Here is a 25,108-nt window from a genome sequence, read left to right on the forward strand (position 1 = left end):
TTTGTATGCATTGTGCTGTATTTGTCTTCTGTGCAGTAGTGCAATTATGTAGTTATTAAGAAAATGGTAGCTTCTTCTTACATGTTTCACAATAGCGAAACTCAAAAATGAAAGCATTGATGATTTCACTATGTAAAATGGGTAGATTTTGAAGATTACACTTCTATGGGGCATGGTGCAGACAATGGCTACGTTTCCACTTGAGTTGGTTCATGTACTGCAAAGAAGTCTGTAATACAATGGTGTATAGCAATGCATTGCTCAATGAGCTACTTATCTCATGATAGTTCTTCCAATGATCTTTGATAGTTTTCTGCACCCATTACAATAACAATCCTTTATGGAGGCTACTGAGGAAAACTAAATGCACATGTGATGTCATCAGTGATGTCATGAATGAAATTTGTGATGGCATCTTTGATGTCATGGGTGTTAGTCCTTGCAGTGCACTCTGGTGGCGCGAGTTATGGTTGCTTAGCTTACCATAACTGGTGAATTTGTTTTTTTTTCTCGGTTTTACCTGTAACCATAACGTTCCTGTAACAATGTTTTTCCATTGAATTTCATAGGTTTTTTAGTAGTGCAACTTAACTATAATGTCCCTTTAACAACATTTTTTGCCAGTGAATTACTTTGGTTTTAGCAGGGTACCCTTAGTTTGTAAACACGCACTGTACAACACAGTGAAACTGCTGGCATCATGTTAATGCAGACAGCAGTAGCGGACTATGTGTGTTTGCGGAGATCGGGTGGCATCCAACCTGCTGAGGAAGGCAGGTGCTCTGTTACATAATGGTACCAATCACCAAACGCAAACAACATATAGAAACAGGACCATGTGCAAGAATAACAAGACAAAATACAGTAGGTGTGCAAATTGTGTACTTAAGCAAACAGGAGAAAGTCATAGGGTGTACACCATAAGAGAATGCATCAACAACAGAAGTGATGTCTGCCTTCAACAATCTTACCGCACTACTACTTTGCCTGGGAACAAAGAACGAATGGCCAGAGTAACGACTGAAAAGTGCTAAGAGCAGAACGTCACTACAATGTACTATGTACACTAAACTTTGTTTAATAATTGCACAGGTGTTGCAGTATGCAATAGTACATAAGTATAACGTGTCTTTTTGTAATGCAGCAATTGCAAGCGCCTTGCGATGATGGCAAGGAAAACATTTCCCTCATGACGCAATGACTTTGTATAGTAACCCCATTGGTACGCACAGTAGTGTGAACTGTAAATTATGTACTACATATTGCTGCATGTACACCACACACATTCTCTTTTCGGTAAGCAAACATATTGTAAAGGAAAGCAACGCAGTTCAAGCGGCAACCCTTGTATAACAGCATACGGGCATAGCAAAGGAAAGAAACTGTGTGCATAGGGAAATGGACAGCGTGGAAGTCAAAGTCGAGAAATTGGTGAACAATTCTCCCGACTTAAAGGTTCTGTAAAAGCATATATTTTGAACAAAATTAAACCGCTCCGCCACACCTGCACGTGTACTCCTTCCCCATGTCGGAGCCTGCCATCACCTCAAAAACTGTGTCATGGGAGACGTTACGGTGATACAGCAATGTCTTCCCTCCCTGACAACCAAGTTGTGGAAATCTCCATTTCGAAACAGTAAGTATCCACTTCTGCTACCCCTTCCCTTGCCTAATGGGTTGTAGGAATGTGTACAAGTAAACATTAATAATGAGAATGTTCCTGAGTGTTTGGGTGGTAATCATTTTTTCCTAAAATGGCATTCTGACTCATCGGCACACAGTCCTCATTCCAATGACCGTAAAAAAGGTAGGTGTCCTATGGACACAGCAGCTGTGCGTCCTATCCACAATGACAATGAAGGCATCCGTACGACGCTAGCAAGCTCTGCATGTCCACATGTTCTCCACCACCTACCAATGTGTGTGGGAGCGGACGTTTGTGCGTACTGCAAGTACACGCATGTGTATCTGTTCCTCTGTGTCCTGGTACACACGCCACTGTGCACCATATGCGAAGGAATGTTAATTGGGTTGGGGCGACCACCTACGTTCTTCAGGTAGCTATACAGATAAACATCCCACCTGCTGTACCCAATAAATAGCTAGAATCTCCCAAAATGGTCGGGTCACTTGTGGCGCACTATTAGGCAGTAGAGAAGTGGCAATGGTGTGCATAGGACACCCATGCACATGCTCACAACGTGGTCCGCCAAAAACGAGTCCAGTGGACAATCGTCCCAAAGTATAACAGTGGCGACGTCACCATGCGACCACACCCCTGCTGCTCGTGGGCCCTTATTTCGAAGACAAGAGCCGGACCAGCGCTGCCCCAGTGAAACCATCTCCACTGTGCCAAGAACACAGTTCAAGAAGCATATCAAACCGCGACTACACACTCAACCAGAGAAATTGCAGTAATGAGGCAAAGGCTCGGTATCCAACATCCCCCCAATGACAGAGCAAAACTGTTTGCAAGACAAGGTTCTCTCTGACCCTCGAACAACGGCAAAGTATAGGGCTGAGCAATGTACTGAGTATTTTTGGGAAAGTGCACACTTACAAACACAGCACAATGTGGCGTTGTACATATATGTATCTTTTGGAACAATGTAGGCCTGCTTTCCAGGTTAAAGATGTCCACAGCAACCGTACAAAAGATCACACCATATAGGTACTGTGCCATGTGTTTGCAGCTGTTCTGAACAGAGTAGCAGCCCACATAGGTTTGACCTGTAAGTAATGGTGCACCAAATCTGCTGTGCTACAGTGCGTCTGCAACTAAAAGCAACCATGTCAGTCCAGCTGAATACTCACAGTAATGGAGAAAATTATGAACGTCCCTTGCTGTGACCCACACCCGCAGCAGCGATAGTCCCCAGTGTTGCAATGTCATGGGTACTTTGTGCAAAAACGGAGTATGCGCATGTGTATTTCCCCAAGGACGGCGAGGGCTGTGTCCCAATGAAGCAGAAACATTCCTTCTTCCCTTTCCAATTTCTTCTTTGGTGCACAGAGTCATTGCCTACTGTTAAAAAGTTGCACACGCTTCCACCAATTACATTGAAGAGCTCTCCATGTAACAGTATCAGTACTGTTGAACAGTCCTATGCGTAGACACCACACCCAGAAATGTTGTTGCGCAATCCCTGTGGCTCCACAGTCCCATTTCCATGCCGCCATCCCCAGATGTGACTTTGGTGGTGCGAACGGGCGTAGGGGAATAACTTGCTACCAGGGTAGGGGGAGTTTATTGTAAGGGGCAGCTCTGAAAAGAGCTTTTTAAATTTATTTTGTAGATGTTTCTAGAGAAACACCTTTTTTTTGGTTTTATTTGATTTTGTTTTTTCTTGTGCGGACATTGTTACAGTAAACTGTTCAACGCATGCTGTAGACTGGCAAACAAAACAGCATTACCAATGGGCGACAAAGAAATGCCATTTGCTTAGAAAAATTCTGCATTTCCACAACTAATGAGGTAATTGTTGCAGAAGGACATCCCAGCAGCGGACAAACAAGTGTACATGCTTCTGTTGATGAGACACCTTCCTGCCTCTGGCTCGGAACAACATCCAGGAGCAGTGTCCCATAATCTTTGTGGTGTTATCGATGAGAAAAGCACCTTTCCAGTGGGGAAAAGCCTCTTCACTAGATTTAGCAACCAACCTCAGTCAATGGAACAAACCTAAACAAGACACGTAACCCATATGCATGCCGCCTTAAGGGATGACGATAACGTCGGCTCTAGCAAAAGTGGCCAGGTCTTTGCAAAGTGCATGCATGTCAGCGAAACTCCACTCATACACACCGTTCCACAATGTGTCCACTCTTTCCAAACCAAAATTGCCCCAAAGTGTCTTTCCAGGGCATACTTGTGCAGATCTATCACAAAGGCATCACCTACAGTCAACACAATGCGTTTCGCCTTGTCAGCCACCCTCAGTACGCAGAGTATAATGTACAACAGTTTGCCCGCCCCTTCCTGTGAACCACACCCAGAGTATCTCATTGGATACTCCCGAAAGTTCCATGCCCATTTGCCAGCATGGTGAGAAGCACCGATTCTGGCACGTGCAGTGCTCAAAGTACCGTGAGTGCCGCACCCCAGTAAAGCAGGAGCAGTCCTTTACTTTCCACTACCTTTTGTCCACCACTATCTCATTGGGTACGAGTAAATAGGCACACACGATTACACCAATGGCATCGAAGACGTTAGCATCTAACATTGTCAGTTCGGCACAACACTTCCTAGGTAATATTACAAAAGCAGCCTGCTGGTGTGCTGTCACTGGACAGCACGTCCAGTAGAAAGTTCAGTAAAAGATTGCAAGATTAGTGCATCCACATGAGCACCCATCACCACTAAATGGAGGTATGAAAACATTTTCTGCAGTATGTTTTATTGCTGTGTTGGAAGTGCCTCTGCGCACAGTATGTGCCACTGAGTGCCCATTAGGTTCTTTAAAAGCATTGTTTTTTTTCCCATCCCCTACCATCAAGTGGCACTTGAATAAGATGTGCGTGCAACGTTCTCATTTACCCATATCATACATTGTAATATCGAAACAGGATCTCTCTGCTTTCCTTCGGACACTGCCACAAAATGTTTTCCCCACTGCCTACAAAAATTATAACAAAATGCCACCAACAGCAGCATGGAATGTATGGTACCAAGGAAAAGCAACTGTAGAAAAGATCATTGTGTGCACAGCTGTACGTCTTTCTAGGCTGCACTATTGCAACAGGCTTTTCTTAAATCTGGTCCCTTCTACTCTGGGCCCTCTGGGACACATCCAATAGAGAAGCAATCTACTTGGGATGGTATCTCTCCTGCCCTAAAATGTGGCCAGTAGCTCCCAGTGGCTGCGAGGAATAAAGTGAAATGAGTGTGCATTATGCACAAGGCGTTCTAGTCATGCTCACTTCAATACCTTCTACTCTTACTTCCTAAAAATCTCTATGCGTGAGCTCTTCCCGCATCCGCCTCCAACTCCCTCAGAGTCAGTCGCTTCTCCAAGAAACCAGTTGGTGGTTGAGTTTTTTTGTCGCTTGGGACCTCCCTCTGCAACAGCCTCCCTGCCGCCCTGAAATGTGAGGGGAACCATCACCGGTTCGGGAAACACCTCAAAGCCTTTCTCTTAGCGTCTGCTGTTTGAACTCATCTCCCTGGCTGAGGGCCTGCCGTAAACTGCTTCTGCACTGGTGACCTGCTGTGATGTTGAGCCCATGTCCCCTCCCCCCGCCAGGCGAACCCCTGCACTGTTTTTCCACCAAACCCGCACTTGGGAACTGTTTTCTGTAGTTCCTCCACCACCTGATGTTTGCACTTATCCGTGTACTTTGCGCAATCGGGCCGTATTTTTACTTATTGTCATTTGTTGTTCTTCCCATGTACTGTACCTTCCCCTCCCTCCACCTATGCACTTGGCCGATCTACGTCACACCTGGCCTAGTAGGTTCATTGTGTCGGTCTCCCCTCCCTTGTCTCATTGCGCTTTCCTAAACGTATACAAGCGCATTAGGAATGCCATAGCATAGAATTGGACATCATATGATGGCATACACACAATGCATGCACAACAGTAAGATGGCTGCCACTTACCGTGTACACTGCAAACTTGTATTTTGTTTTCTTCAGTATCCCACTGACTTCAAACTTTTCAATAACATATCGCTGAAAAGCAGCACTCCCTCCATATTACGCACTTCAAACAACTACGTACCGTTCATGCATAGACCATGGATGCCTGTCCCTTTGTACACTAACACCATAGCCTTCTGCACTTTGTGGAAAGAGACCTGCTGCCGCAGTGTTTCCATACACACCAGACCCACAAACCTTGTAGTGCAGTGTCTTTGACTCCACAGTTTCATTTCCATGGCTCCCATCCAGAAAATGGCTGGATGTGGGACGTGCAATCGTGAAAGTACAGCATAATCCGCTGAGTTTTCGTACTGGAGAGGGGGGGAGTGTAGAACAGGCTAGGGGTTTCAGTCTGTAGTACTGTCTCAGAAAACAATTAGTTTTTTTTTATTTGTGTTTTGTGCTGTTTTTGTTATGTACGTCCTTGCATACAATTTTTTTTGTTCATTTCTCTTTCAATGACTGTCTGTTTACTTCTCCTCCTGACATTTGTATGGCCTGAACATCAACGCTTCTCTTACAGTTCTACAGGATTGTCTGCAATGCTTCGTGAAGAGTGGCAAACAAAACAGCATTGCCAATAGAGGTCTACAAAATGCCATTTCCTTGGAACCACTGCAATCTCGCTTGTTAATGCTGTCATAGTCGGTGCAGAACATCCCTGCACTGCACATAAAGTCGCACATGCTTCTGTTTATAAAACACCTCCCGACCTCTGGCTGTGGGCAAATTACACTGGCATAGTCCCATGCTCCTCTTGGTGGTATGGAGGAGAAAATCACCTTGACAGTGGGAACAATCTGCATCACTGCTGTCATCAACTTCTTGAGGTGACGGAGCAAACGTGAGCACGACATGTACCCCAAATGTAGTTCTCCATAATGCACGACCACAGCATCCACAGTACCGACATAGGCCACAAATGTACAAAGGAGGAGAACCATCGCACCAAAACCCCACTCATATACTGTGCCCCAAAAAGCCTCCACTCCTTCCAACTGAAAGTTGGTATCAAAGCCTCTTTCCACAGCATACCTGTGCAGATCTTGCACAAAAGTGTCACCCACGATAAGCACTCTGCGTCTGTCCATTTCTGTCGACCTCGCTGCATCAAAGTTTGGGGGTATATATCACCGCCCATTTCTGTGAACCACACCCTCGACACATGATTAGATAATCCCCACAGTTCCATTTGCAAAAGCACCATACTCAGAAGGGCAGATTTTAGCATGTGCGCCTTCCCAGCTACAGCAAGGGCAACACCCCAGTGAAGCAGAGGCACTCCTTCTTCGGTTTCCACTATTGTATATGCAACACTCCCGCATTACACAGTATTCAATAGTCAAACACAAATGTACCATTCACATCCAAGACTTCTGCATCCAACACTATCATTTCTGCACTGCACTTCAGACGTACCATTACACACTCACACTACAGGTGTTATGTCATGTCAAAGCTCCTCCAGGTATCAGCTCTCCAAACCGATCCACATTCATCCAGAGCAGCACCCAGCACCGCAAACTGCACTTAGCAATATTTTTTTTCCTCCCAGCACTCCACAACTCCAAAGTGATAATACAATACAGTACAGTACTTAGTAATCTGCGCAATGCACACTACTGAAGCACATACACTAAGCACTTGGACCCTATGCACTGGTACACGCACACTTTCTCACAAAAGCACTCTGTGGACACACTGCAAAAATGTGCAGTCCGTAAACTCCTGCCATGCACTGGAAAATGTACCATGATAATAATAATGTAATAATAATAATTTAATAACAATAATAATAATTTAATTTTGCATTTATGTAGCGCTACGAACCCTCAGGTATCTGAGCGCTACTTATTATTACCCATGGTGTGTGGTGCTCATTTATCGACCTCGGAAGGATGAAAGGCTGATTTTGGCCCTGCCGGGATTCGAACCTGCATCGGCAAGCTCTGCACGGATGTCAAAGCAAGCGCTCTACTTGCTGTGACACTTGACCGGCACCATGTGCGAACAATAATCACACCCATGGAATCAACAATGCATGCACAACTCACAAACCACACACACAACACACATTTGAGGAGTAGTTGCACACAACCCACATAGCTGTTCGTGTACAGCTTCCAGGCATGCATCAAAGACCCTAGGGCCTCACCACACTCAGCACACCCTAGTGCACCGCCCATTTTACTCCTCATTTCATGTGTAAAGCATTCCCCATCTGCAATTGCACCTTACACCTTACACCCTGGCCACATCTTTGGATGCGTGGCTCCATGACGATGCGTTGGGTGTGGTGAACGGTATGTGCATGCTTCAGTACATTGTCCATATTGGAACTTTCTGATGCTGATGACTTCCTTTAATGCCACAATATGTTTAAACATTTCCTCAAGCAAGGGTCTTCCAAAGGGCATCCCATAGAAAACGGAAATACTTACATATGGCTCCCTAATGTGCAACACGTGCAATGACCTACACCATGTGCCCGTGAACGCATAGCACCTCACTTTGGTTGCTCCACCAAGTGTACAATGCTCTCCGCACCCATTATTCAAAGATCACCATACTCGGAGAGATGCAACGGCAACTCTGCATGGCTGCATTATGGTGTGCTGGGTGTCGTCAAGGGATAGGCTCTTGAGTGCATGGCCAAAGGCCTACAGCCTTTTCCCGTGTACTCAATAGACTAGGCCTTAGCCACACCCAGCACAACATAAAGGCCCCCTGAAGGGGAACATTTGCCACATACCACAATCCACAAACGTAACATAGAATGGGTGGTGCAAAGGGCAACTCATGCCAAACGCAAATTGCACCAAGTGGCTCCCTACTGTCCAAGGTACTGCATTAATCTACACCATATGGTACTAGATGCGTATCAGGTCACTTGTGCTGTTCTACCACGTCTACAAGGTCCTGCAGAACCATTTTTTGACCATCACCACCATCGCAGACATGCATACTTAAAACTGGATGCCTGCATTATGCTGCCGTGCTATTGTACAGGCCTGCGCTCTTCGGTTCCTGGCCTACTGCTTATGGCCTTTTACCACACATACAACAGTGTAGGCCTTGGCCACACCCACCACAACATAACATACTCAAGCAGGTGAACAATTGGCCAGGTACATGCAGGTGACCCCGAGCCACTTCTAAGCATCCACTACTTCACCACGGCACCCACAGGACACACTACAAGAGTCGTCACTCCATCAGGTCCAGGCATCCACTGCACAGTGTACGAATTGCAACCACTCCCCACAACCATGAAACCAGCATGTTATGCAATGCTCACAAACCACACACCGAAAGCAACAATGTGAAACCTACTTCACCCCAGGGCACATATTTGGAGGTCCAAGGTGGGCACCCAATCATGGAAAGGGATATGAGTTTAGCACATGCAAAACACTGTACTGTAGTGTACGTTTCAGGTTTCATGTGGTCTTCATAGTGCTCCCCTTCTGCCATTGCTCCACCATCTGTGACTGCTAGGCCATCGGCACACACAGCACACCCTAGCACAACCCCTGATTTACTTCTCATTTCATGTGTAATGCACTCCCCATCTGCAATTGCGCCTGCCAACTTTCACCCTGGCCACATCTGTACATGCATGCCTCTATGACGTTGTATTGCCTGTAGTGAACGGTATGTGAGTGGCTGTGTACATTGTCCATATTGCAACTTTCTGATGCTGAAGACTTCCATATTACAACTTTCTGATGCTGATGACTTCCTTTCATGGACCTATGTGTTAAAAAACTTCCTCAAGCAAGGCTCTTTTACGGGCCTAACCATAGCAAACGCACATGCTGACAGGTGGCTCCATATTGTGCAACACGGGCAATGATGAACTCCATACGCTAATGTACGCATAGCAGGTCACTTCTGCTGTACTACCAAGTGCACAATATCCTCCCCAACCATTGAGTGCACCTCACCTACTTCAGATGCATGCAGAGTGACGATTGCATGTCAGCATTATTTTGTGGTGGCTGTCATGAAGGCCTAGACTGTTGTGTGCATGGCAGATGGCCTATGGCCGTATCCATGCACCCAACAGCCTAGGCCTTGCCCACACCCACCACAACTTCAGAGCCTTGCAGGCGACCATGTACGCATGTGCCAGAAATGACAAAGGCAGCATTGCCACCAGTACTTCCTCCCAACGGCCGCACCATAAAGCAGGGAGCCAAGCACACGTGTTCCACTTACCGTAATACACAAACATATGCTGTGTTTGGCCCCACTACCCACTTCTAATCACAAAGCATGGCAACCAAACAAGACAATCTTCACAACATTGGCCCTGCTCCCAACACTGCACTATATGCTTATAACCAATGTTGCTTACTGCGCTGCAGCACTTACTAATCTCTGCAATGCACACTACGCAAGCACATATAAGCACCAGTTGCACCGTTACCTCTTTCATATGTACACTATTTCGTTAGTGCACCCAATGGACACACTGCACGACTGATCACTGCAGTAACTCCACCCATACACCGACAACTGAAAGGTTGGATAACCGTACCCTGGGAAAAGGAAAGAATAAAGCTTTGTAACAAAATCAAAGAGGAGAGTATTAAGCAAAAGAAAACCATTGTTAAGGGAGAATACATCAATACAGAGTCAAAGAAGTTTCATTTTGAGAGGAAACCAAGGCTTAAGGAACTCTTGATAGAACTGTATGAACTGATCAAAGAAATCACTAGAGACTATTTAAATATCAGATATTGAACAAAAGTTTCCTAAAGGCATAATACAGGAGAACGCAGTCATTTTTCTTTCTTTAGTTAAAATAGTACTGTGGTTAGTTTAGATGATGGACAGATTATTTTAAGACATTCACTGATGACCGATGAGCACCTTAGCTAGTTTCGTTATGTAGGGAAAACCCATAGAAGTAGGGAAAGATGGGCATTTTCCTTTTTCTTTAATAAAAACACATTTGAAATGTCTTGCAATAGTCCTCATCCTTCTTCTGACCCCCCCACACAGGGAAGAGGTTTCGGAATCTGGGGGACTAGACAGAGAAGGCTTGTCTTCGAGTTATTTTCCTCCTGGACCGGTGGAGTTAAAGTCTGCACACGTCCTTACTTCTGATGGATCATAGTCCTCCAGAGATGCTAAGCTTGTCAGCAAGTTAGTTTGGTGATTTTAGGGTGACATTGTAGATGATGAAGCAGGATTTGAAGGTTATATATGCTTGCAGCAGTAGACCGTTCAGTTTGATGAGGGCTGGGGTGATATGGTCAAATTTGCAAAGTCCTTTGATGAGTCATGCTGCAGCATGGGTGCCAGGGAGGTCGCTTGAAGGTCTTCCAGAAGTGCATTGCCATCATCTTGGTGGGAGAGGAACAAGGCTTGGACAGCAGATCTGAAGTTATTTGTTGGATTTTACACATGAGGTAACATTGGTACCAAGCCGGTCATGTTTTCCTTGCTATGTGCTCCTTGAAGGAGAAGTGTTGGTCGATGTAGATCCTAAGGGACTTCCCACAGGTGGTCAGCTGGGGTGATAGTTTCATAGTGGAGGGTCAGGTCTGGATGTCAGGGTGTTCGATGTTATTGGTAAACAGTAGGAATTTGGTCTTGGAGTGGTAGAGCTTCAGGTAAGCATTGTACATCCCGTGATGACTCACTGTAAGGCAGGCCTTGAATATGTGAATGACTTTGATGGCGGATATCTTGAGTTAGAAATGCATGTCATGTGTGCATTGGTGGATATGGATGCTGTACGGAACCAGAAGTATTCAGAGCAGTTCCATGTAAAGGTTGACCATCAAGGTGGAGAGGATGGATTCTTGCATGATTCCACATTTGATGGGTACAGTTGGTGATCTTAAGGAAACCTTTTGCACAAATTGGTGCAAGTTAAAAAGGTAAGATTTCAACCAGCTGGGGACAGTCTTGCTGATCCCCATGCAGTGATGTGGAATTTCTGTGTGTGTCTGTTGGTGTACTATGTTGAATGCTGCTGAGGTGTCAAGGAGAAACAAAAAGCAAGGATCCATCATCAATCACCTTGATGGTAGTAGCTGTTTTTGTGCTGCATCTGGGTCTGAAGCCAGAATGATAGAACTGAAGGAGGTTGTTGGTATTAAATGGGTTGGTGGAGCTGGGGAGCTACTGCTTTCTCAAGGTTCTTTTCTGAGAAAGGAAGATGGGTGATGGGGCGGTATTTGCAAAGGTTGTCCGGATCCTGGGTAGGTTTCTTAAGAAGCCGCAGGATTTGTCCGGTCTTGAGGGTCGTGGGGAAGGTGAGTGTGGGGGCTCTTGATTGCCAGGTACAATCAAATTGCTTCCGTCGGAAAGGTCTTGAGTCATGGAGGATGTCCTCCAAGTACGATGTTGTCTTCAGGGATAGGTGGCAGCCATTTCGTCCATAGTGAGTGTCTTGAAAGTTGTCTTGGTAGTGGGGGTGGGGGTTTTGAAAGATGGAATGTGTCGTGTGCAGTCAGTTGTGATGTTGGTGTCTAGTGGTGGATCATGCTGATCGTGTTGATGAAGAATGAGTTTACAATGGGTAGGGAAGATGGTTGATGCAGTGCTTGGTGGCTTTGAAGAAGGAACTGTTTTCGCTGATGACCTTGGCTATGGTGTTCTGGTAGTAGTTGGCCTTGGCAGTGGTGATCAGTCCTCTTCTTCAAGCACGGAGGTCCTTAAGCACTGTGTGGTATGATTTGCTTCAGGATTGTCACCAAGTCTTTTCTTGTTTTCTGGTGGTTCTTTTATTGACTTAGACTTCTTGCGTGTACCACTGTGCTGCAGGTTTAGGCTTGACAGTGCATTGTTTCACCTCACATGGTGGTTGATGTTGTTTGTGAGGATGGTGATGAGTTCTTGGTGTAGCACATTCCTGCTTTATCTCAGATAGATTGGCTCATGTGAGGTGGAAATTGGTGAGGTCTTCCATGAGAGCTTCTACTGGGAAGTTCTTGAATAAGCTAAAGAGTTATTTGCTGGGTGTCTAATGGGTGTGCTTTACTAGGGTGCTGTGACTAATCATTTAATTTCATTAACTTTATTCGGCATAATACCTTAAAAGTTGACATCATAAACAGTCACACAATATATAAAAAGCAAAAAGTAATTCCTTGCTTTGATCACAACATAGGCTCCAAATATTAAAAATACAAATTTTAAAACCACAGCCTTGAAATAAAATAACAGTATTAGCTAAGATTAAAATGCTAATGAGAAGACCACATCTTCTTTCCTAATCAAGGCGTAGCAGCATTAACGACAGTAAAGTGCAGATGTAAAGCCAGCAAACTTTCTCAATCAGAAAATGCAGCTTCTCCAAAGAGCACAGTACCAAGATAAAATACAATATACAAGCTAATGAACATAAACATGGCAAACCAAATTCTTCCTCAGTCGAATTGCCATTACCATGTTCAGCAGCGTGAGGCCTTTGATCAGCATGAGTTGAGGATGTGAAAATATAAAAACAGCACAAACAGATACAACTATAGACAAAACATAATTATTAGTTAAAAAGAGTTGCATACTAGTAATAGCTTACTGTAAGCACCACTTTATATCAAAGGTGCTTTTAATCAGTGCAGGGTTTAAAACCATCAGAATTAAAAATAGATCACTCGACAATAATACTGAATATACTAAAGCTCTACCTAGGAGGGAGAGCCAATCTGTTTTTGTACCTGGGAATGGCATAGCCAAGCCCAGTGAATAAACTGTGATACCCAGTAACCAATGTCCGAATTATCGGTAGACTTGCTAAGGGCCCTTGCATCAGTTGACCTCAGAACGGCCTGTAAGTTAAATATTGGCCTGAGATATAATCTTCTCAATGCCCTATATACTTCACAAAAAAGCAGAAATTGCTGAAAGGTTTCTTCAGCTGTAGCACATGTTGGACAAAGACCTGTATTAGTAGCACCCCAAGACTTTGTAAAGGCTCACACTTTTAAGGTGCCCAGTCCGAACTGCAAATAAAGAGTGCAAGCATAGCGTGGAGTGATCAGATCTAAGTACATTTTATACCCTAACTGTGATTTAAATGCTAAATAGTTCGAACCCAGACTTAGTTTCACACATGAAACTTCTATTTGTCTGGTAGAAAGGGACAGAGCAGCTCTTTTAACCTCAAGACGACAACCTTTGACAATCGAGCCCGGGTTTGTCCATAGGTTATTCAAATTCATCTCTCCCAGAACGCCTTTAACATAGCCAAACCAGGCTAAAGATTTTCCTCTCTCATACTCTAAAACCTGCATCATAGCGGCTCGATATCTTGCCAGTTCAGGTGACCCCTAAAGCCTTACCCAATACAATGTCAGTCTTAACCTGGCATCTTCTGCTATCAGACTAATGTCAAAGGTGTTTACCAAATGGTTTGACCAGTCTTGGGGGTTGGAGAGCTGAAACAGAGGGTGGGCACAGTGGTGAGGAAGATGTTGAGGATAGTTCCTTTCCTTTGCATTTCATGTGTTGTGTAAGGTTCAGCATGTCGAGAAGGCAGTGGAGATCATCCCTCAAGGACTTCGTTTCTGAGTTGCCAGGGATGTTGAAATCGCTGAGGAAGATGTTGGCGTGGTGAGAGACATGGTGGTAACAAAGTCTGTGAAGTCCCTGATAAAGGAGAATTTGGGTTATAAAGGTCTGTAGATGAGGTAAAATGTGACTGTGTCTGTTGTGGAGAGTGGGAAGTGGCAAGAGGTTTTCAAAACAGCCGATGGTGGTGACACCTAGTTTGGCGCATGGTCATGGTGTCTTGTGAAAGGTGCTGAGGCCTCCGCCCATCTTGTTTGGGCAGTCTTTTTGTCAAGTGCTGTAGCCTTTGGGAATCAGGGTGTCTAGGATATGGGTGGGGGTGGATGTCATCCAGGTTTTTATAATGAAGATGGTTATGAGGTCAGCTATTTCTGCTGCATGGTTGATTGCTAAGAGGACATTGGTGAGCATCAGTTTTCATGTACTGGTGGATGATGGAGTGCAGATGGTGTCTGTGGTGAGGCAGGTGAGGTTGCTGCGATGCATTGTCCCCGATGTAGCTGGTTTGCAGTGTGGTTGGTCGTAAGCAGTGATGTTGGCTACTGGCTGTTGAGAGGGAGAGATGAAACACATACTTGAGGAAGCTTACCTGATGTTTGAGGAGCAGGACTTCTGGTCATGGGTCTTTCTGGTCCGAACAGGTCCAAGCACAAACTCCCCTTTTCTTTGTCTGTCCTTTGCTTCTGATGCACAAATGTGAGATGCTCTGTGATCTAAATGAAAATGAAAGGAAGGGCAGGGCTAAGAATGTGTGTGGGGCGTTAGTCATGCTTGACCTAAATCCATTTGCACCAGCTCACCAACGGCAAAATAAATGGGGGTGGAAGACTGTTTAAATAAGGAAAAAAAGAACAGCAAAACAAGAAGGCACAAAAAGAGTATCAGTGATTGTTCCACTTCCTCCCATTAACTTAACAAACCATACTTTCCCATTCACACATCTTTTCCCTAAGCACCGACTTTAAGTATTGCTTAATGTACAGTGTTTCTAGTCAAAACACTATTTCGCCCTGCACTACATACGTGTAGTTTCATCAGATACAAGACCTGGATGCATCTGCACTTGCACAATCCCAATGTTCACACGGCCTGGTAGGATTGCTTTTTTTTGCATACTCCATTGTCTTGCTCTTTTCCCTTGTTCCCTTCCCCTTGCCCTGAGGGCGCTTAATAAAAATTCTTGATGTATAAGCGCCTTACAAATGACCAGTAAAATAAATAAATAACTGAATCAGTGTGTCCATGTTCTGCCAAGGATGAGTTTAATGACAGAGTCAAAGTACCTGCAGAGACATTTATATCTGTGTAAGCTTTTGAAATGTAAATTCACACATCGAAGATCAAACAGTGCTGGCTACTATTTGTCCTGACCCTGCTATCAGTGAGGCTACACAGGTTTGAAGTTATAAGTCCATTAATACGAGCTGAGGCATAAATACAGGCTTCTACCCCAGTGGAGTTCAGAAATAAGATTCTGAAAAGCAAAAAGTGATGTGGTTTGTACAAAGGCATATAGGATCTGTACGCTCTGATGTTGCCCTGAGCATTGCTACTTGAACAAAAGAGAGGTTTGGAATGGGCTTTCTCCTAAACCCTGATTTGAGGGTGGCTGTCACCTTTGGGTGGCAGTGTGTTCTCGGACCTCCTGGTTCGTAGGAAGCCTGTGCCATGCATCTGTTGAGTTAAATAACTTTTCTTTGTACTAACAGCAGTTTCCAACGTAAATAATCATAGCATGATTTATATTAAAAAAGCTTCTATTTACCTACATAATGTGGTTATTTTCACTATAAATGTCTTCTTGTTAGGGTAAATGCTGTACAATATTATGTGCAAGGGAGAAACCAGGAACGCTTGGCGGAATGTTATTACATGTTAGAAGACTATGAGGGGCTAGAGATGTTAGCCAACTCTCTTCCAGAAAACCACAAGCTGCTTCCGGTGAGTATAGCAAAGTTGAAAGAAATTCTGTGTAATTTAATGTCAAGGTTTCCAAACATGAAATTAAGCCTCATTTTGATATGTTTCTACTTTTTCACCATTATGCAATCTTCCAGAGACATTGGGTATGTAATCCTTGTGCCCATAACAATTGGTTTCGAGGGAGTGGCTGGGTAAGGGGCACCTGAAGGAAATGCGGTTACATGTAATAATATGTAAACCCACTGTTTATAAATCATCTGTGAAGATATTTTAGCATTCCCCAAACCTACCCTTCCTGCTCTCTTCCTCAGGTTTAGTTTATACTTTTCTTTGCTCTAACTCAAGTCCTGCATTATTTTTCTGTTTGTGCTTTTTTTGCATGAAAGCCAGTTTACTTAACTGCACCATGCTGAAGTAAGCATGCAAACAGGTTTATTTTGACAAATAAATATGCTTAAGAATTAAGCACACTATTTGGTGAGGTTATTACATGATATGTCTGCTGCAGTTGATCCCCAAATTAATGATTGCATCTGTACAATCACACATTTAACATATTCTGAATTAGTCGGGGTTGATCAGTGTGCTGGTACATTGAAGTAAATTCAGAAACTTTGGTTTAAATTGTATAATTTTTGTTAGCAAATCATATCTTTTTCTTCTTATGTTTATGTTTATTGAGTTTATATAGCACTTTACACCAAAGCGCTTTACAGAATAACAACAGGTACAGTAATGAATGAAGCATAATTTACAAACATGAAACAAACCAGTGATACAGTATTTAGAATAATTTACATAGAGGAGGAAGGGGGAAGGAGGGAGGGGAAGGGGGGACCCGGGGTGTCCTCCAACGTACTAAAGTGGTTACAGTATCCAAATTGGGGTCATCGGGGGAAGGGGGAAGGAGTTGGGTAAGGGAAGAAGGGGCAGGGGTGTGAGGGGGAGAGAGGTAGGGGGGCAATGGAGAAGGGCTTTCAGGGAGGAGCAGAAAGATGGGTAGGTAGGGGTGGAGTGGATAGAGAGAGGTAGGGAGTTCCAGTGGAGGGGGGGGGCAAGAGTTGCAAGGAGCGGAATCGCGAGGAGGCACAAGGGGCTGGGGCAACTGTGAGAAGGTGGAGATCAGCTAAGCGGAGAGAGCTGGAGGGAGAGTAAAATGAGAGGAGGGAGGAAAGATAGGGGGGGTGAGGTCATGGAGAGATTTGTAGACGAGGCAGAGGAATTGAAATTTCAATTGTGAGAGGAAGGGGAGTCAGCCGAGTTGAGAGAGTGAGGAAGAGATAGAGTCTCTAGGGCCAAGAAGACATAGGGTGTGGATAGAGGAGTGGTAGGTGGATTTTAGGGGACTCAGGTGAGAGACAGGGAGTCCAAAGAGAAGAGAGGAGCAGAAGAAGAGACAGGAGAAAATAAGGGAGGAGATAACGAGTTTAGAAGCGTGAAAGGTGAGGGAGGAGCGGATCTTACGGATGTTGAAGAGGTGGTGCCGACATGCACGAGAGGTTAGGGAGATGTGGTTGGAGAAGGAGAGAGAGCAGACAATATGGAGGCCAAGGTAGCGGGCGTGGGTCGAGATGGGGAGATTAGAAGGGGGAAAGTGGATGAAGAGGGGAGGGGAAGGTGAGAGAGTGTTGGGAGGGAAGAAAGCACTTCAGTATTATCAGTGTTGAGGGAAAGAAAATGGGATGACATCCAATTTTCTAAGGCAGGAAGAGAGGGTGTGGTGGAGGTCAGAGGTGAAAGAAGAGAAGGAGAGAAAGAGTTTGGTATCGTCTGTGTAGAAATGGTGGGAGATGCCAAAAGAAGAGATGACGGGGCGAGATGGAGGTATAGAGAGAGAAAAGGAAAGGTCAGAGTACGGAGCCCTGGGGAATGCCATAGTTCAGGGGGAAGTTGGAGGAGGTGTGGCCGCCCCAGGAGACAGTAAAGGATCGGTTGGAGAGGTAAGAGGTGAGCCAGGAGAGGACAGAGACTTTGAAGCCAAAGGAGGACAGAGTGCTAAGAAGTAAGGGGTGATCTACGGTGTCAAAGGCTGCCGAGAGGTCAAAGTGGATGAGAATTGAGGATTGCTTAGCGTAGCGAGCGGTGAGGAGAGAATTGAGTACATAGGTGAGAGCAGTCTCAGTGGAGTGTTTAGGGCGGAAACCAGATTGAGAGGTGTGGAGGAGGGAGTGAGAGGTGACGAAAGCTGAGAGTTGAGAGTAGGCTAGGCGCTCAAGGAGCTTTGAGATGAAGGGAAGAAGGCAGATTGGTCTGAAGTTGGAGGCAAGAAGAGGGCTAGCAGAAGGTTTGTTCAGGATAGGGATGTTAAAGAAGATGGTTAGGTAGGGGATGAGGAGAGGGTAGACTTTGGGGATAGGATCAGAGGGGGCAGCGGTGGGGTGACTTTTGGACAGGAGACGGGAGACGCAGTCTGGGGTGATAGGAGAGAAGGTGGACATATTAGCAGGGGTGGAAGAGGGGGGGGAGGGAAGAAGGAAGGAGAGGAGAGGATGTTTTGGCGTAGAGAGAGAGTTTTGGAGGAGAAGAAGTTGGCAAAGTTAGAGGGAGAAAGGGGAGAAAGTCGGAGGGAGAGAGGGAATTATCCACGCTTCTTACAAGCGTGGATAATAATTAATATATTATTGTCATCATAAATCCTTTCTTCTACGTTCAGTGTAAAAACAGTTAATGATAAGATGTATCTAAAAACTGAATTCCATGAGATGCATCTGATCCCAGGACTATGCAGAGTACTACTAATCTAAGCAAGTTAAGATTTCGGACCTAAATGTGTTTCACACTGATAGACTTAATTAATGCCTAATGTGTGCTTCTTCCAGCCCTGATTCAATAAAGTGATCTAGGATTTCTCTTAGAAAGAAACATAATATTTCATATCAGCACATGGAGATCGTTACTGACCCCTTCTCAGCCAATCAGAATGTTTAGAGTGGAGTCAATAGCTACTGGTATTGAATACATTCTGTCTTCAAAAGCAAACCGAAAACAACAATAATGCAATTTCCAAGCAGTCATTTTTTCAATAAGACAGCTCTTCTCTATGTTGACCTTCTTTTATTCTTTGCAACATCCTCCTTAAAGGAATAGTGCGCTCAAAAATATTATTGTCCCGAGCGTTCGGTCATGTTGTTTTAAACAAACTGTGATTGATCGTAAAAACATTTCCTATGCACCTTACCCTAGTTTTCCTCACTTTTGCAAATGCGAAGTCAAGCAGCTGGGCGCTGCCATCTTGTGCTAATCTTATCCGTTGCTGCATCGCCCTAAGCTCAAGTGTCTTCGTGACACTAAATCATATTTCCCGCCCCAGAAGCTGACATCACTAGACGCATACAGCCCATTTCATAATGCGAATGCACGTCGAGTGTCAACCTTCTCTGTGCCCCAGCTAATGACGTGTCTTCATGAAAATGGCAGGACGCCTCTTTCCTCAATAAGTATAAACAGACCACTTTGCATCATACAACATCAGAGTTGCTTTTTCAATCGTTTCACTGTCTTATTTTGGATAGCCTGTGACTCGTTTCTGCTCTTTTCAGCTATATTTGCTGCTCGTAGCCCACGCGAACAGATACTAGTACTATCATTACTATAGATTTTAATTTTGTCGTATAATGGCAACAATAGAACCCTGCCAGTACGAGCCAGAGTATTCATTAGCGGAATTAGTTGAAAGAGAAAGATGCAGAAACGATGGGGCATCGGACGATCATGAGCCTGAGCCTAGTGGCATGGAAGGTGTTTCTACCTGGTGTACCTGCAATTGGTGCGAGGTCATGCAAAGCGAGGAGAACTGCTGCTGCAGAAAAACCTCTGGATGCTTGGCCTACATATCGGAAGAAGACACACCACCGCTACGCGTTACCAAGCTGCATGACTTTAGGGCAGCCTGCTTCACAAGGTCTGTGTTGAGGATCATGATGGTGCTTATGCACTAACTTCGTGCAACAGTTCACCCTCGCAATCCAAGTAACGAGTAAGTGTACACTACATGTGATGTCACTTTGACCACTGAGGCCACTAACATTTCATGTTTGTCTCTTATATTGTCGTAACTTTGATCTATCACTGCCAAATGAATGTAGTCTGGCAATTCAATACATCTCTTGCGCTTTGGAGAAATCATAGGGGTCATTTTATGTGTCTTTCACGTACAACCAAGAAGCCATATTTGTCTGTGCCCCAAATTGTATGGATTGCATGGGTATTTACTTTGATAATGTGTCTATACTTTAAATCCCAAGTTGATTGATCCATGAAGTAACATTAGTGTACGGGCTACTATGCCTTAGGATACAGGATGCATTTTCAGCTAAGGTTTGTACATTTATCAGGTTCATTTAAATACAGTATGTATATTTCTCTTCCACAGGTGGTACAGGCTGGTGGCCTATCGTTCGTTTACATGGTGGCTTCATGGGAGTTTTGGATACCTCGTTCGACAATTAATATACCCGCCTGTTTTCAAGGAGCCATTCGAGCCAAATTCCCCAATGACAGCGGTCAGTACAGGGGATTTTCCCACACTGTGCTGCAACCCGAAGTATACAATTTGTAGTACATTTGCGCCATCAACATCAGCAATAAAATACAAAACATCTTTTATGAATAGTTGTTTAAATTTTTCAGTGAATCAAGGACACACTCACTTGTCTATGAGTGACATGCAACAATGGTTGGTGCCCTTTTACCCTCACCCTCTTAGTATCAATTGTAGTTCTCACCTGTGGCCGTGCGCTCCCAAGGGGGCTGGCAGGGTGGGATTGGCCAAGGTGCCAAACACCATGTAAACTTCAAAGGTATCTTCCGCACAGCGGACATTGTACACATAGCCTCCCCAGACCCAGTGTCTCCAGGCTCCCCTGAAGCAGACCGCGCCCCTGCATCCACCTAAGTGTGTCTCCCTTCAGCAGTGTTCCGGTCCTTTTCCACATGCCTCATGCCCATCCATCCCCCCTCCACTATCAATGCTAGTTTGCACTTTTGGGCGTGCCCTCCCAAGGGGGCTAGCAGGGTGGGAACGGCCGAGGTGTCAAACACCATGTACACTTTAAATGTATTTTCCGCACATGGGCCATTGTTCACATGGCCTAGCCAGACAGTGACTGCAGGCACCCCTGATTCAGACCGTGCAGGAACATATAACTCATTCACATACACACCCACTTTTCTAATTCTTTATAAACCCCTGGATATTTATCCTGAGAACATCTGTGAGCACTGGAAGTCAACTCGTGATCATACTACCTGTGAACATCTCTGAGCACTGGAAGTCAACTCTTGATCCTGCTACCTGTTCTCCTCCTACTAACTACCCTGATTGCTGAATCTAATTGTTTGTTAGTCAAGGTAAGGGCAGGTCATCTTCCCTATAATCATCTCTTTCTGATCACAAAGTGTCTCTCTATTTCGACCGAATGTACCCAGTAGTGAAATGCTCATTCATCTGAACGACTTTATCATTGTCTAATGTTTCATGTGTTCTGATCTCGATATATAGCAAATTTCATCAGTGTCAATTGTGATAGAATCGCATCTTTTTTTTAGACCATGTCTATAAGCATGTTGCCTTTTGATGCATGAAAGTACATTCAACGGACGAGTAGCACATTACGATTTGCGTTACATCAATCAATTCTGTTCGAAGTTATCCCAGTGTATATTCGACTATGCTAAACAGGTTTTTCTTCTTTGACCAAAACAAACATTGCATAGAAAACTTTGATATAATTCCATCAATCTCATGCATTCACTACAATTTTTTAGTAACTGTGTGTACTTTTTTATACCGATCTTATGGATTTTTCAAGAATACCTGCTTGTACGTTTTTCGGTTGTCGTTCTAGGAGCCATGTCAAAAGTAAGGGCACAATCCTGCATACATTCCCGAGGGATATTGATTTATTAAGAGAATGGGTTTGACATTGTGGTTTTCCGGTGGACGAGCTTAAAAGTAGAGCTCAGGCTGTTTTTGGAGACTTGAGGGCCAACCGATTCCACATCTGCAGCCTGCATTTTACAGACGATATGTAGGATCAATCGCAGTACACAAAAAAGCCTTGACTCAGAACGTCTCGTAAATTGCTTCCAAATGCAATTCCAACTCTATTCATGCACACGCTGCCTTAGGTGAGTCCCGGATGATGAATTAGCTGTAGGTGGTGGGATACTGAACAGGTAACTACATGAACCGAATGGGGCTTTTGGTGTAAATGTGTCTTACTAAAGTTTGCATATTTACCAGATTGTATTACTTTTTAACTATACCACATTTTACTACACATCTGTCCTGGGTTTATGAAGCATCAAAGAAAGTAATCATGACCATAGAAAAAAAATGTTGTAGTGCCCTTCAAAAGAAGCATAATCTTTTTGTAATCGGTTGCTTGACATGTCAATTTTTTTAGGAGAGCATACTGACGTAAGCACAGACCCTCACAACTGACAAAACCAGTGACACATCCAGTATACCAATGGTGAACCCTACAGACTTGCAGAAGTTCATATTCTGGATAGTTAAATCTTATCACATATCTAATGCAAATATTATTTTCCCTTTTACCACTTCATGACAATGCACTGAAAATGAAGGAGAAAGATTCTGCATCTATTTATTTACAAGCGCCTATCAGATAATATTATTTCACTTTTCAATTACGAAAATGTATTATGCTTGGAATTTAAAATAATATGAAATATTTTATGTATCCAGTTGGTTGTTTACACTGTGTCATTTATGGGTTTCTCTTTATATGTACCATTGTCTGCATCCCATTGTCTCTGTTCCATTTCGCTGTTTTCATCCGTACTAAAACAAGCACTCTGTTACAGAGGGATACTGGTACAATTACATCGTCCTTTTGAGCAGGCCCAGAGTATGAGGTATGCCTACTGACAGTTCCCGTGAATGAATGAAAGAAAGTAAATCCTATGTAGGATACTATTAGACAGTGACATTCATATAAATATGCAGTGTTCCTAACTTTTATGATTTCAGTTCTAACGTTACACTTCCTGCCTAATGCAGAATACATTGCAAAATGTTTGTGGGCAACATTACAATCAGTATGTTTTACACAGTGATCTCTGGTGCGCTTGTTACAGAGAAGACCACGGTTTCATAGAAAATCGAGAAAACAAGGGTAAATAACAAACAATTTTATTTTCTAGAAGTGTTTAGGCTGTTTTTGTCTTCATAACATGGTTTTGTATTTAAAGTGCTATCTGCTTTGTGTGTGCTATACATGCTATACACAATGCTATACATTATGCTATACATTGAACATGTTTTTACAACCCATTTCTTAGAGGGCCAGAAGGAAAAGAAGTATAAAGACACAGACAACAAATGAAACTAAAGATGCTGCTTGCCAAACCGATTTCACCGTGGAGCAACTACTATTTGAGGTGCAGAGTGGTCCAAATAAGCAGACTCGAGATGCTTTTGTCCAATGGCCTGAAACTGAATTGAATGTGACCGGCGAAGCCAGCAAAGTGTACTTGGACCATTGCTTCAATGTGAGAAATACACAAGATGAAACTGAATATAATGAAGATGCATTGGAATACCTCACAGACCACTTGACACAATCTACACCTGCAAAGAAAATTCCACCCAATAAACAATCAATGTTGACGGTTTCTCCAATTCGTGTGCAAATTGCACAAGCTGAACTAACAGAGACTGAAGCTTCAACGCAATTGACAGAGGAACTTGCCAAAGATCTTGACTTCAGTGTGGCCAGTTTGGGCGATTTGTCCACCACAGTTGAGTCACAAACCACATTCATGCAGGACGATTGGCTAATAAAGGAGCACAAATACATTGTATTCGACAGCTTCCTGGTAGAAATTATACTGATGTTGAAATGTGTCCATCCAGTGAGTGGGAAAATATGCGGGGAGCCATTGGTGATTGTGACTCGTGTATTGCAGGGCACTAACCTGAAAATCCAAGCCTCTTTTGTCAACCTTCATTATACATTTTCATGGTCTGCTCAACCGATGCTGGGCAAAGTGCCAGCTGGGAATCTGCTATGTTCAGCAGCTTTACTGTTCAGTGGCTCCACTTTTAGTAAGTTCCTTGCTAAAATCCAGTACTACAAATATCAGAGAATTCTTATTCCCTGCTATTAGTGAAGCCTGGAAAATTGAACAAATGTCAATTGAAAGCACATTTTCTGGCAAACGGTTCAGGCTAGCTGGCGACGGACAGTGTGATAGCCCAGGATTTTCAGCAAAGTACTGCACATACCACTTTCAAGACATGGAAACTAAATAAATGTTGAGTTCGGAGATCGTGCAGGTGTCCGAATGTAAATCCTCTGTGGCCATGGAGAAACATGGTTTCATAAAATATGCCGAACATCTTCAATCGGGGGGAATGCAAATAGACCTCATAGCAACTGACAGACATGTTTCTATAGCCAAGGCCATGCGAGAGCAGTTTCCAAACATTCGTCATCAATTTGATGTATGGCACATTGCCAAATCAGTGAATAAAAAATTACTGCTGCTGGTAAAAAGAAAGGTTCGGAAAATATTTTACAGCGGTCTCAGTCTTTCAGCAACCATGTTTGGTGGAGCTCCAAAACTTGTGATTATTCTGTGGAAATTCTACTTGAGAAATGGCGCTCATTGATGCACCACTGTTCCAACATTCACTCATGGACAGAAAACCTATATTTTCACGAATGTGCACATGGACCTTTATCGGTGGAGCAGGAACGCAAGAAGTGGTGGTTGGTTCCATCTTCACCTACACACAAAGCTCTTGAGGAGATCGTTTTTGATAAAACTCTTTCAAGGGACCTAAAGGGACTCACAGAATTCCGTCACACCGGAGATTTGGAGGTATTCCACAATATGCGCTTAAAGTACAGACCCAAAAGGTTGTATTTCGGCATAGACGGAAGGCAAGCTAGAACATTAATAGCCGTATTAACGCATAATGAGAACTTAGGGAGAGAACATTCGAGAACTGCAGGAAACTTTGCATGCCTCGAAAGATCT

General features: G+C 44.0%; 1 protein-coding gene across 2 annotated transcripts in view; it reads left to right on the plus strand.

Annotated features, from left to right (window-relative positions):
• WDR35 (WD repeat domain 35) overlaps positions 1–25,108 on the plus strand; it is a 1,418,193-nt gene that overhangs the window by 1,093,605 nt on the left and 299,480 nt on the right. For both annotated transcript variants that reach the window (XM_069605912.1, XM_069605913.1), the window contains one exon: positions 15,982–16,114. In XM_069605912.1, coding sequence (XP_069462013.1) covers positions 15,982–16,114 — 133 coding nt within the window. The remainder of the gene's footprint in view (positions 1–15,981; positions 16,115–25,108) is intronic.

Source organism: Ambystoma mexicanum, chromosome 4p (assembly GCF_040938575.1).
Source record: "Ambystoma mexicanum isolate Mex_15411 chromosome 4p, UKY_AmexF1_1, whole genome shotgun sequence".
Classification (NCBI taxonomy): domain Eukaryota; kingdom Metazoa; phylum Chordata; class Amphibia; order Caudata; family Ambystomatidae; genus Ambystoma; species Ambystoma mexicanum.